At 51.1% G+C, this 15,801-nt stretch overlaps 8 protein-coding genes across 8 annotated transcripts; 6 read left to right on the forward strand and 2 right to left on the reverse strand.

The window, feature by feature from the left end:
• Positions 1 to 772: 772 nt before the first annotated feature.
• Positions 773 to 2,841, forward strand: N7511_005169 (uncharacterized protein; the record flags this gene model as incomplete). Its single annotated transcript, XM_057127546.1, has 4 exons — positions 773 to 1,553; positions 1,604 to 2,624; positions 2,670 to 2,746; positions 2,801 to 2,841. 4 exons carry the CDS (start codon positions 773 to 775, stop codon positions 2,839 to 2,841), a joined length of 1,920 nt encoding a protein of 639 aa, XP_056984063.1.
• Positions 2,842 to 3,792: 951 nt separating this feature from the next.
• N7511_005170 (UbiX family flavin prenyltransferase) lies at positions 3,793 to 4,497 on the forward strand (the record flags this gene model as incomplete). Its single annotated transcript, XM_057127547.1, has 1 exon — positions 3,793 to 4,497. The coding sequence occupies one exon, from the start codon at positions 3,793 to 3,795 to the stop codon at positions 4,495 to 4,497; it is 705 nt and encodes a 234-aa protein (XP_056984064.1).
• Positions 4,498 to 5,574: 1,077 nt separating this feature from the next.
• On the forward strand, positions 5,575 to 7,272 carry N7511_005171 (putative extracellular lipase; the record flags this gene model as incomplete). The annotated part of the gene is made up of 1 exon (XM_057127548.1): positions 5,575 to 7,272. One exon carries the CDS (start codon positions 5,575 to 5,577, stop codon positions 7,270 to 7,272), a length of 1,698 nt encoding a protein of 565 aa, XP_056984065.1.
• A 415-nt stretch (positions 7,273 to 7,687) lies between these two features.
• On the forward strand, positions 7,688 to 8,421 carry N7511_005172 (flavin reductase family protein; the record flags this gene model as incomplete). The annotated part of the gene is made up of 2 exons (XM_057127549.1): positions 7,688 to 7,741; positions 7,792 to 8,421. The coding sequence occupies 2 exons, from the start codon at positions 7,688 to 7,690 to the stop codon at positions 8,419 to 8,421; spliced, it is 684 nt and encodes a 227-aa protein (XP_056984066.1).
• An 823-nt stretch (positions 8,422 to 9,244) lies between these two features.
• On the forward strand, positions 9,245 to 11,289 carry N7511_005173 (uncharacterized protein; the record flags this gene model as incomplete). The annotated part of the gene is made up of 5 exons (XM_057127550.1): positions 9,245 to 9,518; positions 9,567 to 9,698; positions 9,756 to 10,347; positions 10,405 to 10,562; positions 10,613 to 11,289. 5 exons carry the CDS (start codon positions 9,245 to 9,247, stop codon positions 11,287 to 11,289), a joined length of 1,833 nt encoding a protein of 610 aa, XP_056984067.1.
• Positions 11,290 to 11,366: 77 nt separating this feature from the next.
• Positions 11,367 to 12,164, reverse strand: N7511_005174 (uncharacterized protein; the record flags this gene model as incomplete). The annotated part of the gene is made up of 3 exons (XM_057127551.1): positions 11,367 to 11,877; positions 11,951 to 11,970; positions 12,057 to 12,164. The coding sequence occupies 3 exons, from the start codon at positions 12,162 to 12,164 to the stop codon at positions 11,367 to 11,369; spliced, it is 639 nt and encodes a 212-aa protein (XP_056984068.1).
• A 392-nt stretch (positions 12,165 to 12,556) lies between these two features.
• N7511_005175 (flavin-containing monooxygenase) lies at positions 12,557 to 14,047 on the reverse strand (the record flags this gene model as incomplete). Its single annotated transcript, XM_057127552.1, has 1 exon — positions 12,557 to 14,047. One exon carries the CDS (start codon positions 14,045 to 14,047, stop codon positions 12,557 to 12,559), a length of 1,491 nt encoding a protein of 496 aa, XP_056984069.1.
• Positions 14,048 to 14,593: 546 nt separating this feature from the next.
• Positions 14,594 to 15,730, forward strand: N7511_005176 (lipase/thioesterase family protein; the record flags this gene model as incomplete). The annotated part of the gene is made up of 2 exons (XM_057127553.1): positions 14,594 to 14,948; positions 15,006 to 15,730. 2 exons carry the CDS (start codon positions 14,594 to 14,596, stop codon positions 15,728 to 15,730), a joined length of 1,080 nt encoding a protein of 359 aa, XP_056984070.1.
• Positions 15,731 to 15,801: the final 71 nt, after the last annotated feature.

A 15,801-nucleotide genomic window follows, 5' to 3' on the forward strand; every position in this document is an offset into this window, starting at 1 on the left:
GATTTCTCCTTCAACGTTGTTCTATTACTATTAGGGTATTGCTACAAAGCCACCCCCCACTTATCAATAGCGCTAGAGAATTAGTAGATTTGTAGCGCTTTTTTTTTAGTAGCAATCGGGGGTGGCTTGTTAGCACTACCCTTCTATTAATTTATACAGTAAAGTGGGGATGGCGCAACTGTAGTCTGGTCGAGCAGATAGGTCGATACTAGCCATGGGAGCATAGGCAAAACCTACTAAGAGTTCGGGTAGGACTATAGGAAAGGAGATCACATAGGGGTGGTCTAAAGGGAAGAGTCTGTATCTTTTGCTCACTATGTGTAGAGAGATCTTAAATAACTTCAATCTCATATCTTCAATGTTAGCATCACACATGCCTGTGTCATCCGTAGACTGCTACTTGATGCAGTGAGCAGTTCCCCCACTACAACACTAAGCATGCTAGGGACTATCAAAATCTTCCCCACGCCACTAGTCCCTAAACCAGAGATACACAGCCTTTAGTATGTTTGTGAGAAACCCGACTACAAGTAAATAGTGAACTTGTCCGTTAACTCGTTCAACACTCAACGAACATCACATGACCATGACCATAGCTTTCTGGTCCGTGCACAACGGCCTTCCAAACGGCTGTCTCGGATGTGCGTAGGCTTTCTCTTGAGACATTAAGCAATTACATTAATCTTGTTTAATTTCGATTGGAATCTCAACCCCTCATTACCCCGTTAGCCTGATAAATTAATCTCGGTCTCGGATCTCGGCATTCGGCAATATGAGCGTCAATCAAGACGAAGTCGACCGAGTACTCCGTCTGAAGCGCCAAGAACGGGAACCCAAAGCGTGTTACCCCTGTCGAAAGAGAAAAGTCAAGTGTGATGGCACTCAGCCTTGTCGGACTTGTCTGAAACGCAATCATCCTCAGATATGCACGTTTGATCCATCACGAGCGCCAAGGCGCCGAGAGGGATCGCAGGCTGCCAATGTCCAATCGGCCGGTGTGAGCTCTCCTAAAAGGATTGAGCCAGAGGCGAGGGCCGCTCATGCATCAGCTTCGCCCTCGATAGGCTTACGGCCAGATGATACAGCTAAGGATTATAGCTATTCGGGAGATAACTCTCTTGTCTCGATCCTGCGTTCGCGGGCATCAGGTTCTAATGAATCGATGGCTCGAGAGGTCGGGTCGGTTCTAGGATTGCAGAATTCGTTCAGTATTTATCCATTTATGGATCCGAAGACACCCCATGAACGATGGAAGTCGTTGCTCAGTGTTTTGCCTCAGAGGAATGAAGTCTTGAAGTTCTTCCATTACTATCGTGTCACGGCATACCCCTTCAATCCCATTCTGGCTGACATGGATCGGTTTGAGTCGGATCTATGCACATATCTCAATGCACATGCTTCTGGGGAGCTACTGGATCAGGATCATATTACTGAGCGATGGGCTACGGATAAGTCTGTCGGTCATATCAGTCTTCTATTGGCTACGTTAGCTGCAGGGGCACATTACTCGGATATTGAATACCCAAAGCGACTGGAACTCGCAACTGATTTCGGTAACCTTGACTCACGCCCAGTATTTGCGTACGTACTAATAAACATCCAGCTCGTCGCTCGTTCCATGCTCTCCGCCTAGCAAACTTCCTGTTCCGACCCTCACTCGATATCATCCAAGCACTCGTTATCCTCGGCAACACAATACAGAACATGGGTCAATCAGATGCTGCCTGGGCATTCCTAGGAACGACAGTTCGACTTGCTCAGACAATGGGTCTGCACACTGAGCGAGGTACAATCCACTGGCCCGAGTACGTGCAAACCAAAGTCCGAAAGCTGTGGTCGACTATCGTATGGCAGGATAGCTTGCTATGTCTTTGCTATGATCGCCCTCCAATCGTGACCCTCACCGGTTGGTCTCCCGATAACAGCCTGTTACAAAAGCAGGACCTATCATATCAGGAAGTGATGCATTTCATCACTCGACTGGGTCTGGACATCATGCGACCTGAAAACCCCGGCGCGAGCGAAAACGATCGATCAATCGATGCCTTACAGCAGATAGATAACCTCTACCGGCGCGGGAAACCCCATCTGCAAGCACGAGACAATTGCATAGCCTTCCAGGAACATCTCGAACACCTCGCATTAAAAATCCATTCTTCCTTCTGCGTATCAGTGGTCTGCCGTCCTGCCATGAAACAGTCACAGGGCCAGCCTCTCCTCATGCAACAGGACCTTCTTCGCGCCCGTGCAAAGGGAAGCTTGATTGATGCATCGCGCGCGTTTCTGGACTTCCAAGCTCTCAGCGTGGTTCCTCTCCGGAGCTGGTCCATGGTACATACTGTCTTGAGCTCCACCTTGCTTCTTTGTATATGGGAGGAGACTCGGAATGATCCCGAGTGTCGAGATCTTCAACAAAAGGTTATTGATGTGTTCTCTTCCGCGGACTGGAAAGCGTCCGATGAGGGAAATCCCGGGTCTGAGAATGAAGGCCAGTGGTTATCTGCGCGGCATATCCGGGCGCTCGTCACTCTGCGAAGTGCTTTGGATCGACAACAGGATGTGAGCGTTCAAGAGAATGAGGCCTGGACAAGCGATGGTGTCAATCCTGGTCAATTTTCTACTAGGTATGTATCTCTCTCGCGAAGAATCATCAGTTTTAACATTTGCAGTATGTCGGATGGAATGTTTGACGTAGGAAATATGTTCGATACGTCGCCTTTATCTTACTTGGACTCAATAATGAATGGTAGGTGGTGTAAGTAGATAGATCACGAAAATATGCTAACATTATGCACAACAGTGCCAATGTTCGACTTTACACAGGAAAATGCGTTTTTGTGAATGGCATCGCGTAATGATGATACCGTCCACTTGATCAGGAGGCATTATGAACCGGTGCCTGTTTGTCTGATGCACTGTTGCCGTGAATTCGATTCCCTGTCCACGTTTAAATCGCTGTACGAGATATATGGTGTGGTAGATCATGCTGCCCATCGAATCTATATTGAGATCTTCAGTCTTCACTCCAAGTTGGCAGAAAAGCTCTAGAAGGTCCCTAGAGTCCTATTTTCAGACGCCCAATGACCGACCATTATGTCAAAAGATGGATCGTGAGATAATTATTTCCAAAATGTGAAAGAGTCCCAGAAAAAGGTTCCGGCTCTAGCAATCGAAGCAAATTTCGTCAGCCAATATACCATAATCAAGATTTCGATGTTCGGTGGACCATTAAAGTAACCATGTAACAGAAGTTCTTGATAGATCCATTACTGGTTGCTTTCAGATGGTTCTTCATAGCCAGGGCTTATAGTAAAAGTGCCAGGTGTGACAAGAGCTGATGGGATGTGCATATCCGAACATATAGCTCTATAGATTCTCGAAACGGATATTATCTCCATGATCGACAAGTAAACTATCGGTTTGCCGAGTCCTCCGTATTAAAATAGCCAATTTAATGATCCACCAACACCCAGTTGCTGTGTAAATTTTGCTGCTGTCAAATCGCGGCTCTCGGCACCACCCCTCGGGGGCTCGGGGGCTCGGGATCGGAGGCTCGGAATGGGTCAGAGTATACAGAAAACGGTCCGATGGGAGGACTCGGGAATCGGCATGCCTTGAAGAAGATCAATTTTCTTGCCACGGGGTTTTATAAAGCGTCTCGCTCACCCAGAAACATAGCCTTGATCAGATCTAATCATCAAACCTTACATTACCACTACACTCAGCATACCAACCTCGATCAACACCCGAATCCTTAATCCTTAATTTACAATCCACCAACCACAATTCAAGATGCTGTCGATGCTCTCCGGCACTCACACGCCCCATTCCATTGGAGCCTCTCCAGCTGGTAGCCAGACTGGAGCCTCCACCCCAGCCGAGACCCATGTCGAACACGTTCAACCAGCCCTGCACCCGCCAACACAACGCCGCAAGCGCATCGTCGTCGCCATGACGGGAGCCACAGGCGCCGTTCTGGGCATCAAAGTGCTCATCGCCCTGCGCCGTCTCAACGTCGAAACATACCTGGTCATGAGCAAATGGGCGGAAGCAACCATCAAATACGAAACCGACTACCACCCATCCAATGTCCGAGCACTCGCCGACCACGTCTACAACATCAACGACATGGCAGCGCCCGTGTCAAGCGGATCCTTCAAGACCGACGGCATGATCGTCGTTCCATGCAGTATGAAGACCCTGGCCGCAATCCACAGCGGCTTCTGTGACGATCTGATCTCACGAACGGCCGATGTGATGCTGAAGGAACGGCGCAAGCTGGTCCTCGTCGCTCGGGAGACTCCGCTCAGCGATATCCATCTGCGCAATATGTTGGAGCTCACTCGCAGTGGAGCTGTCATCTTCCCCCCTGTGCCGGCTTACTACATCCGAGCTGCCTCGGTGGATGAGCTGGTGGATCAGAGTGTCGGCCGAATGCTGGACCTGTTTGATCTGGAGACGGGGGATTTCGCCCGCTGGGAAGGTTGGGAGAAATAAGCTCTCTGTGAAAGGACATGGATGGATTTATTTTTGCATTGCATGGCGTTGGTGACATTTCCGCATATAGAAAGAGACCAGGATTAGAGCTGTTTTAGACATCGAATTCAAGCATTAACGTCGTGTTCTAGGTTTTGTTGTTTCGAGTAACAGGCCACGTTCGTGAAGGTTTCGAGTATGTACGAAGCCCTTGCAGTTTCAGCTCCACCACCCAAGTTGTTGATTTAATGTCTGCAATGAGGACCACGGGGAAATTACTCGAATATGAACCTTCTTTTTCGCTTTTGTTGTCTTTCCGAGAATATCCGGGGGTGACAAACTGTCACAACGCCACCCTGGACCTTATTGTCCGAGCAGGACAAGATAACCCAACAAGAACAAACAAACAAGGAAAATATAAGCAGTAGAACTGCGGACAGTGCTAAGCAAAGTGCTTCGAGATCCGCTGGATCGAATCACACCGACAAGCCGGGATCAGCTTCATCTCTTCCCCAGAAAAGAGAGATCTTCCTCCACCCGCCTCAACCAGCCGAACTAATGCAAGCTAATCCAAACTAGAGCGAATTAAATGTCATCTTGCATATTCATGCATGAAAAGCGTGCAAACAGACAAGGCGCTCAGCGCCCTTACATCGTCAGTTGATCGTCAACATCGCATTCTACATTCTGAAAACCCAAGATCTGCACTCGCACTACCACTTGCAAACCTTCTCGGTGGATTGCCATCCAGAAGCTGCGCGTGCATCCAACCAGACCCGCTCGCGTGTCTGAAATCCTGCACGCTTGTGCCGGATGGCCTGGGTTCGGCAGTTTTGATGCATTACCACCGCATGATCACTTCACCGGTCGAATGTCCCGTTTCAGTCGCCATGGACTCGACCAAAAACATTCATAAATAGCTTGACCCGACGAAAGGGAGAGCATGAGAGCGAAACCCAACCATCCAGATCGTCCATGAACTCATCTGTGGGGAAATTTGACATTCTATATCTATCCCTTCGTCGCGCGACATTCCCACGCAAGGAGGTAATTTAGCTCAATTAAAACAGCTGTCATCGGGCCCTCATGCCGGCCATGATGCCTTCACTATACAAGTTGATCTTGTTGTTCGTGTTGCCTCTTGCTTTGGCTGCCCCTGCGACCAAGAGAGCGGCTGGTCCGACTGTGACGATTTCCAAGCCCGAGGCTACTATCATCGGTGCTGCCGGTGTGAGCAAAGTCGAGAACTTCAATGGCATACCATATGCAATGGCCCCGACCGGGGCACTTCGCTTGAGACCTCCTCTGCCGATTACAACGCCATTGCACACTATTCATGCAGCATCGGTCGCGAGATCATGTCCGCAGTTCTTTTTCAGTACCGATGCAAGCAACCTCCCGGAATCGATTATCGCCAAACTGAGCAATATCCCCATCTTCCAAGAGATCAGTAATGCAGGTGAAGACTGTCTGACTTTGGATGTCCGCCGTCCAGCCGGGACAAAACCCGACGCCAAACTACCAGTCCTGGTATGGATCTATGGTGGAGGGTTCGAACAAGGTTCGACCGCAAGCTACGACGGCGGAAACTTTGTGGCTAGCTCAGTGGACCTGAAAATGCCGGTCATTTTTGTCGCCATGAACTATCGTCTCGGGGGATTTGGATTCCTGCCGGGCAAGGAAGTCTTGAAAGACGGTTCTGCCAATCTTGGGCTTCTGGATCAGCGCCTCGCTCTAGAGTGGGTGGCGGATAACATTGAAGCGTTTGGAGGAGATCCCTCCAAGGTGACTATCTGGGGAGAATCGGCGGGATCAATCTCGGTCTTTGCTCAGATGTCCATGTACGACGGCAACAATACGTACAATGGCTCTCCCCTGTTTCATGGGGCTATCATGGACTCGGGGAGCATTGGACCCGCCAACCCAGTTGATTGCGCCAAGGGTCAACATGTATACGACACTGTCGTAAAGGCAGCTGACTGTGCAGGCGCGAAAGACTCTCTTGAATGTCTGCGTGGTCTGGAATACGAGGACTTCCTCAATGCCGCAACTTCAGTCCCAGGGATTCTGGGCTATAATTCTGTTGCCGAATCGTATCTCATCCGACCAGATGGCACCGCTCTGACCGAATCCGCCGACAAATTAGCCGCCGAAGGCAAATACGCCTCTGTGCCGTTCATTGTCGGCGATCAAGAGGACGAAGGAACCATATTCGCCCTGTACCAATCCAACTTTACCACGACAGACGATATCGTGGACTACCTGGACAGTCTATTCTTCGTCGACGCAAGCCACCAACAACTAACCGACTTCGTCGCCACATATCAAACCACCGACGAAGACGGCTCACCCTTCCGCACAGGCAGCTCATACAACTGGTATCCGCAGTTCAAGCGTCTTGCCGCCATCCTCGGTGATCTCTCATTCACTCTGACCCGTCGAGTCTTCTTGAACTTTGCCATCAAAGTCAAACCAGACATTCCATTCTGGTCATACCTTTCCTCCTACAACCATCATACGCCTTTCTTGGGAACTTTCCATGGATCAGATGTGAGCCAGGTCTTCCAGGGAGTTCAACCTAATTATGCATCCAAATCTCTGCACACTTATTACCTCTCATTCGTCTATGAGCAGGACCCTAATGCCAAAGCTGGGAATTATATGGACTGGCCCCAGTGGGCTAGTAACCAGTCGTTGATGAATTTCTTTCAAAATCATGCTACTTTGCTGCCGGACGATTTCCGAAAGGACAGTTATGACTTTATTGTTGCCAACCTGCCAGCATTCCATATCTAGGTCCTTGGGTTTGGATGTTTCACGAGTTACGTTTGTTTATACTGTTTACGAGCTACATAGTTTGCATTGTCGGTAGTTAGCTTTGCATCAATGATGATTAATTCACAGGTGTCAGCCAACTTATGGCAAACCACAGCCTGTCCCCGAGAACCCTGCAGCCTGCAGTATAAAGGACAAGCTCACTGAGTCTTGCGCGAATGAGTCCGGTACGGTAGAAATTCAGATCTGGTCATTGTTGTTTGGTCGATAGCTAGTCCTATCACGGTAGCCAAATCGATATCTTTGGCAGGGTATGTTTTGATTGCATCTCATCTGGAGATCGCTATGGGTCAACCACTCGGCAAATGTGTCGGCTGAGACCCACGCATATAAAAGGAGGGGTTTAGCGCCAACAAACTCGACGCATTCTGGCAAAATGTTTTATCAGCCAGGAATCACAGAACATAACCTTCCCCACGATCCTTTCAAGGTGGGCTTTTCTCCATTCTCATGCATATAATACAGTAGCTGACCATGCAGGCGTGCGTGGTCCCCCGTCCTATCGGATGGATCTCCACCCAGAATTCCCAAGGCCAAGCCAATTTGGCCCCTTACTCGCAGTTCAACAACCTCACTTTTGATCCACCTTATGTGATGTTCTCGTCCAATCAGACTGTCCAAGGCACTCGTAAAGATACCGTGATCAATGCCGAGCAAACCGGCAAATTCGTCTGGAACTTGGCCACTTGGGACCTGCGCGAAGCGGTCAATATCTCTGCTGAGCAAGTACCGTACGGTGTGGACGAGTTTGAGCGTGCCAAGGTCACCAAGGAGCCGGCCACTTTGATGAACGTGCCGATGGTGCAAGAGTCACCCGTCAAGTTTGAGTGTGAATATCACTCCACCGTCCGGCTGCCTGGTAACCCACCGATGGGCACGGTCGACGTCGTGATCGGCCGGGTGATCGCCGTTCACATCAAAGACGAGGTGCTCACTGATGGGATTCTGGATATCAAGAAGACCCAGCCCATTGCCCGCTGCGGGTATTATCAGTACACCGTCGTGAAGGAAACGTTCGAGATGGTTATTCCCGGCATGTCGGATGATGTCCTATATGGACTGGAAGGCAGTGCCAAGCGCAACAAAGAGGCCCAATCGCGCGACGCCTAGATGAAGTATAATCACCAAGTCGTTCCATAGTCCGATCAATCAAGTTATACGAGGTCTCTCTCCGGAGCCCGACGGTCCAAGACAACCCCAGAGTTCGCTTCATATCACATGAGCGTCCAAGAGCCAGACCTTAAGCCAGTGGCAAGACTAGTCCCGAGCCTAATCATTGTGGAGGGCCCTGCATATTCGCCATTAACTTCGGAACCATGTGGGTGGACCACTTATCTCTCCGCCTCGGTTATCAGCTTCTTCCTCGCTCCCATAGGCGAATCCGAGTAGCCAAGAGGTTGATGTTACAGCGTAACCTACCAGCCAAGTTGATGGCGCGGGGGGAATAGTGTGCCAAGATGCGCCAAGGGGCGAAAGTTGAACTCTCAAGCCGCTTCGGTGCCGCCGAGTGATTGGATATCGCAAGACTTGGCAAAGATTAGCATTTTGTCGAGTTGTGATTTGGTGAGGTGGTGATATGAGGACTGCTTGGGATGGGCTGGGTGACCACAGGGCAGTCGGTTTCAGCCGATTATACTGACAGGTTGGGATGCGCTCAGATTGAAGTCTTGGCCGGCTATCGACGGTTTTTGTGGAATATCCTGATTCAGGCATTGCTCCGGAGTTCTAGAAGGCGAAGAGAGGCAGAGAGAGGCCAGCAGAAGACAAGAAAAGAAGAAGAAGAGGAAGAGGTGGCGGAGTGGCTGATAGAGAGCCTCGCTCCTTCCCGTTTGGGATAGTCAGGGTCTTTGCCTGCTTGCTTTCTTTAAAACCTCACGTTTCTCTTTCCCTTGCTCTCTTCTCTCCCTGCTCCCAGTTCATCCCCTCTTTCACCATGAACGCCTCCGATCCAGTCGATGTGGCCGAGATTGCCAAGTCCAAGGCCATCTCTCAAGTGGGCATCAACGAGAAGGATGAGCTAAAAATTGAACAAGCTCCTGTTCAACAGGGAACATTCTATTCGGAGGATAAAGTCGACAGAGAATACCCGAGTCAAGATGATCTACGCAACCTTCGTCGAGTAGCGGGCAAGGTTCCCTGGCCTGCATACACCGTCGCCTTTGTGGAACTTTGCGAGCGATTCTCCTACTATGGAACAACTGCGGTTTGTATGTTGCCCAATTCCAGAAACTGATCACGAGACTAACCCTGAACAGTCGTCAACTTCATTCAGCGTCCTCTTCCGGCCGGATCTACCACTGGTGCTTTGGTCCCCGGGTCCGACTTCAGCAATGGTGTGCCAGGTGCCTTGGGAATGGGCCAACAGGCCTCTACTGGATTGACATTGTGTAAGTGAAGTTCCAGAGGTCCGCACAGGACACATGACACGGGACTAACCTGGACAGTCAACTCTTTCTGGTCTTATATCATGCCTCTATTCGGTGCTATGGTTGCTGATCAGTACTGGGGTCGTTTCCGCACCATCTTTGCCTCCATTGGTTGTGCTTTGGTCGGCCACACTATTCTCATCATCTCCGCCATTCCTCCAGTCATTGCTAGCCCTAACGGCTCCATTGCATGCTTCTCTATCGGTTTGATCATCATGGGTGTTGGTACCGGTGGTTTCAAGTCCAACATTTCCCCTCTGATTGCGGAGCAGTACCGTGAAGAGAAGCCCTATATCCAGACATTGCCCAGTGGAGAGCGTATCATTGTCGACCCAGCTGCCACAGTGGCCCGTATCTATCTTTACTTCTACATGATGATCAACATCGGTTCGCTCGTTGGTCAAATTTCAATGGTCTACGCGGAACGTTATGTCGGCTTCTGGCTGTCTTACCTCTTGCCCACTGCCATGTTCTGTATCTGCCCCACCATTCTGTTCTTCTGCCGCAAGAAGTACTACCTTGTGGAGCCAACCGGCAGCGTTTACACCAAGGCATTCAAGCTGTGGAAGTTGGCCATGCAGGGCCGCTGGTCTCTCAACCCCGTGCGACTGTACGTTCTATCTCCATAAATTGCAGACTTGGAAGAGAATATCGCTGATCAAACCAGGTTCAAGAAGAGTGGTCCTAGTGACTTCTGGTCCCGTGTGAAGCCCAGCCACCTTGGCGCCAACAAGCCAGCCTGGATGGACTTTGACGACGAATGGGTTGACGAAGTTCGCCGTGGACTTTTGGCTTGCAAGGTGTTCCTCTGGTACCCTCTTTACTGTATGTGAGATTCTGCCATGAGCAAGGAACATATACTAATGACCTTGCAGGGCTGGCATATAACCAGATGCTTAACAACTTGACTTCGCAGGCCGCCACCATGCGCCTGGGAGGTGTACCCAACGACATTATCAACAATCTTAATCCCTTTGCACTGATCATCTTCATCCCGATCTTCGACCGGTTCGTGTACCCTGGTCTGCGTCGAATGGGCTTCAACTTTACTCCTGTGAAGCGTATCACTGCCGGTTTCATTGCCGCCGGTCTCTCCATGATTGTCGCCACCGTCACCCAGTACTACGTCTACAAGATGGGTCCCTGCGGCAAGCAAGCCAACTACTGTCTGGAGGAAGAGGGCAAATACACCGACATTTCCGTCTGGATCCAAGCCTTGACCTATATTCTCGGTGGTATCTCTGAGATCTTCGCCTCGGTGACCTCGCTCGAGTACGCCTTCACCAAGGCTCCCCGCAACATGCGATCTCTGGTGCAGGCTGTGGCCCTGGTGATGAACGCCTTCTCCTCTGCTATCGGTCAAGCCCTCGTCGGACTCTCGGCAGATCCCCTTCTGGTGTGGAACTATGCCATCGTGGCGATTCTGGCATTCGTTGGAGCTGCCGGCTTCTGGCTGAGCAACTACAAGACCGATCGGGAGGAGGATTCCCTAAATATGTTGCCTAACAGTAATTATGAGGGACGTCACGAGAGAGATGAGGAGGTTAAATGAGTCTTTGATGTCTGAGACGTGTTACGGTATGATGTTGAACCGCTGAACAGTAGCCATGAAAATAAATAATTGTCAATTCAATTTCTCTTTCTCAAACTTTTGATTCTGTCGTTGTCTTTCTCAGCTGGCTGAGCCTTGGCCTTGCGTTTAGTTCCTTTGCCAGTATTTTGGCCATTTTGGCCATTTTGGCTCTTTTTGCCCTGAGTCTGGTCCGACTCGTCCTTGTCACCATTTGCCTCTCCCATCTTCTCTGCCTTCTTCTCTTCCTTCTTCTCTTCCTTCTTCTCTTCCTTCTTCTCTCCGTTCTCCCCCTTCTCTCCCTTCTCTCCCTTCTCATCTCCCTCCTCACCATTCTCACCATTCTCACCCTCAAAACTAACCCTCCTTCTCGCCTCCTTCGCAGTCTCAGTATTCCCAACAAACTGCTCTCCCCCCTTCGACCCCTCCACCTTCTTCTCGTCCGTCTCCTCCTTCTCACCCTCATTCATTTCCTCCCAAGCCTTCTTCGGCAAATACCTCTTTCGCGACCCATCATCCTGCTTCGCAGTCCCCTCCCCCCTCCTTCGTCTGCCATTCCTCTTCTGTCCACTTATCAAGATGTTTCTGAGATTCATCCTTGCCATCTTCATTGGTATTGTAACCCCCGCCGCGCTTCTTATACTCCGATGCCATCATTTGCGCCTTTGTGGCCAGTATTGGTCAGTATTGGTTTGTTGTCAAGGCTCATGGATGGCTTGAATTGATGCAAGCCGAATATAAGTAAGTACCTTGCGTGCAGACCATTGGCCTGGTTTTCCGCCCTTGTCGCTGTTGTGGATTTCTTCCTTGACTTGGTCCCGTAATTCGGGGTCTGTGTACTTGTCTTTTGGCGCCATTGGGTCGGTGGTAGGTTTGGTGGAATGTAGTGGTGGAATTGGATATTGGATGTTTGAATACTCCGAGTGGGAAATGATTTTTAGTTACTATACTTATACTTGTACTTGTAGTTACACCTACACTTGGCGTAGCTTACTTGGGAGTTGGATCTCGATGACATGTCGATTGTGATGATGTGTGACATCATGGAGAATGTTGAGAATCAAATCAAGCTCTGGGAAATGCAACAAGAATTACATCACCATGAATATATAAAATCAACCATTCTCTGGAGGATGAATTGTCGAAACAAGAGACAAGACGTCGTGTTAAGGGTGCATATTCGTCGAAACCTGAAACTATACAAGAACTCGCATCATCATCATAACCATATAAGGTACTATACTGTGAATCAAGACATCTTAGGACGCAGTCGCAGACCAGGCCCCTGTACAAACTCCAATCCAGTGTCGATATCACCGCTCTGAGCAAACTTCAGATCCTTCAAGTAGTGATCACGCGGCTGCCAGGGCCCACGATCAGCAGCCTTAGGAAGAGCCCGCTCCGCAACAGACACATACGTCGAGTTGAGATTAAGCAAACGCCGATCCTGCAACGTCGCCGCCTCCCCAGCCTTCAAGCGCGGCGTCGCAGCAAGCAACTTCCGCGACTCCAACGTCTTCAACAAGCGACAAACAAACAGCGCCGTCGCATCAGCCCCCAACGTCCACGATGCATTCGTATACCCAATGACAAACGACGCATTCGGCAAATCCTGCAACATGACCCCATTCCACAGATACTTGTCCCCAATATCAATCTTACTCCCATCGACGGACAGCACCGCCCCACCGGCAATCTGCAGCCTCAGCCCCGTCGCCGTCACAATAATATCCGCGTCCAGCGTGTCCCCCGAAGCCAGCGTGATCCCCCGCGCCGTCACCGCGCGAATGGTATCAGTCTTGACATCGGCCTTGCCGGTCCTCAAACAGCGGAACAGGTCGCCGTCGGGACAGACGCACAGCCGCTGGTCCCAGGGGTTATACCGGGGCTGGAAGTGCGGGGCGAAGGGGATGTGCGCGGGCAACTGCTTGCGCACGTTCAGCTTCAACAGCCAGCGCGAGAAGCCCGGGAACCGCTGGCAGAAGAGGAAGAAGAAGCGCGAGGTGTAGATCCAGATGAGGCGCTGGACACGGCTGTACAGCGATGCCGGCAGGAGGTACGACAGCCAGCGGCTGTTGGTTCGGTTCGGGAGGGAGAGGATGTAGGTTGGGCTGCGCTGCAGCATGGTCACGCGCGCGGCTTTATCGGCGAGGTTGGGGAGGAGCGTTACGGCTGTTGCGCCGCTGCCGATGATCACGACTTTCTTGTCCTGGTAGTGCAGGTCCTCGGGCCAGAACTGCGGGTGCACGATCTGGCCCTGGAAGTCGTCGAGGTTGGGGATGTCGGCGCGCAGAGGCTCCTTGTAGTTGTAATACCCCGTGCCGAAGATGACATAGCGGGCGGTGAAGGTGGAGGTGTGCTCCTGTCCGCGGTCGACTGTGAGCGACCACGTATTCTGTGCGGTGGACCAGTCTGCTGCGGTGAGACGGTGGCCGAAGCGGATGTTTTGGTCGATGCCGTATTTGTGTGCGGTGTCGCGCACGTACTCTTTGATGGCAGAGCCCTCGGCAATGGGGTTATCCCTCTTCCAGGGGTTGAATTGGAAGCCAAAGGTGAAGAGATCCGAGTCGGAGCGGATGCCGGGGTATTTGAAGAGATCCCAGGTGCCGCCTAGGTCGTCGCGGGCTTCTAGGATGGCATAGCTGAAGCCGGGGAGTTGGTCTTGAATGCGATAGGCGGCATTGATGCCTGAAATGCCGGCGCCGACGATGATCACATCGTAGGAATGTGTGTTGTTCATGATGATGGTGACGAGAAAACATGGGGAGTCGATTTTCCCTTATAAGAGATCGGAGTTCACATGCCTCGGTTTCACGATGATCGGCGGACTGCATGGAGTAAGGCATGCGAACTAGACTTTGGAGAACTGTGCATATCTGACGTCGGGGAGATCCTGTGTCTCCGCGATTGTCGATCTGAAGGGAATTTCGGGGATTAGGAGAATATAGTAGACTTTAGGGATTTAGGGGAGTTTATGGGTTGTACAATCTATGCCTTGTTTTCACACGATGGCACTGAATAGTTATAGTCCGTATGTAACTGAACTGATACTATGCACGATACTAAAACCATGCCCTCCATACCTCGTTAGCCTAACTCACTCCATGCCACTATTGTTCATCCTCCAACCATTCACAAAATCCCCCATGTGCTGCCGAGGCCGATCCACGCCAATCCTTTCTCAAACAGGATAGCAGTGCGGACATCCTCGGTCTTCAATTATCAGTCAAGTATCAGTCAATGATCATAGTCCCAATGGATTCCAGTTCCAACCTGGAAAGTAATCATGTCTCTCTCCAAAGTCAGCCAAGTCACCCTCACCTTGCAAGAGAAGCTCGACTTCCTCCCAGCCCTAGCATCCATCCTGCTAGCCGGATTCTACGCCCTCCTAACCGGTCTATGGCGCACCGAGCGCCAAGCAAAGACACTGTTCCTGCATCTGGGATACGCAGTATTCCGCAAAGCAACAGCGCGCCTAACCCCAACCCAGCTACAATACGTGTCGCCGCCTTCACACAAGATCTATGAACTGCACACCAAGAAGACCAACACACCGGATCAATCCGTCGAACTCGCCCACGGCGCACTAGGCCACTGGATCGGGGATCGCAATGCCGACAACGTCCTCGTGTGGTATCATGGTATGTGACAAGACACAAGACACAAGACTAGTCCGAAGCACCTGCTAACGCTTTCAGGGGGTGGGTTCGGCCTACCGGCCAGTATGGGCCACTTCAAATTCTACGCACAATTGATAGCCGACCTGCACGCCCGCGGCAAGACCGTCGCCGTCTTCAGCTTGACATACACGCTCTCCCCAGTGGCGACGTATCCAACCCAGCTCCGACAGGCCGTTGAATGTCTGCGCCACGTCCTGGCCCAGCCAACCCGCTCCCCGTCAACGGTCTTCATCGGCGGGGACTCCGCCGGCGGGAATCTCGTCGGCGGCGTGCTCTCCCATCTGGCACACCCACACCCGGAAATCGCTCCGCTCGAGCTATCCACCCGGCTGGGCGGCGCAGTCCTGGTCGCGCCGTGGACGCTCATGGATGCAGAGTTCCCGGATCGGGTTATCTACCACGGCGGGGATCTCATTACCCAGGCTGTTGCGCGGCCGTGGTCGACTGCGTACCTTGGCCGTGCAAAGCGTGATTATTATACTGATTTGTCGACGGCGCCGGTGGATTGGTATGCGAGTTTCCCTGTGGAAGCGGTGCTGATCACCGCGGGCGGGAATGAGATTATGTTACCGATTATTGAGGAGTTCGCGGCGAATTTCAAGGAGGGCTTTGGGAAGGTTGAGTTGTTTGTTGGGCATCGAGAGTGTCATGTGGCGCCGGTTTATAATTTGGAGTTGGGTTCGACGGAGAAAACGCAGCAGGGGAAGAAGGTGGAGGCGTTTTTGACGGAGATGATGGTTTGATTGTATTTAGGTGGGATGGTATTAGAAATAGTTTTTATCGTCTGTTTATATTACTTTTGTTATGAAGATAT

This window comes from Penicillium nucicola, assembly GCF_028828085.1.
Source record: "Penicillium nucicola strain IBT 29836 chromosome Unknown utg000005l, whole genome shotgun sequence".
NCBI lineage: Eukaryota > Fungi > Ascomycota > Eurotiomycetes > Eurotiales > Aspergillaceae > Penicillium > Penicillium nucicola.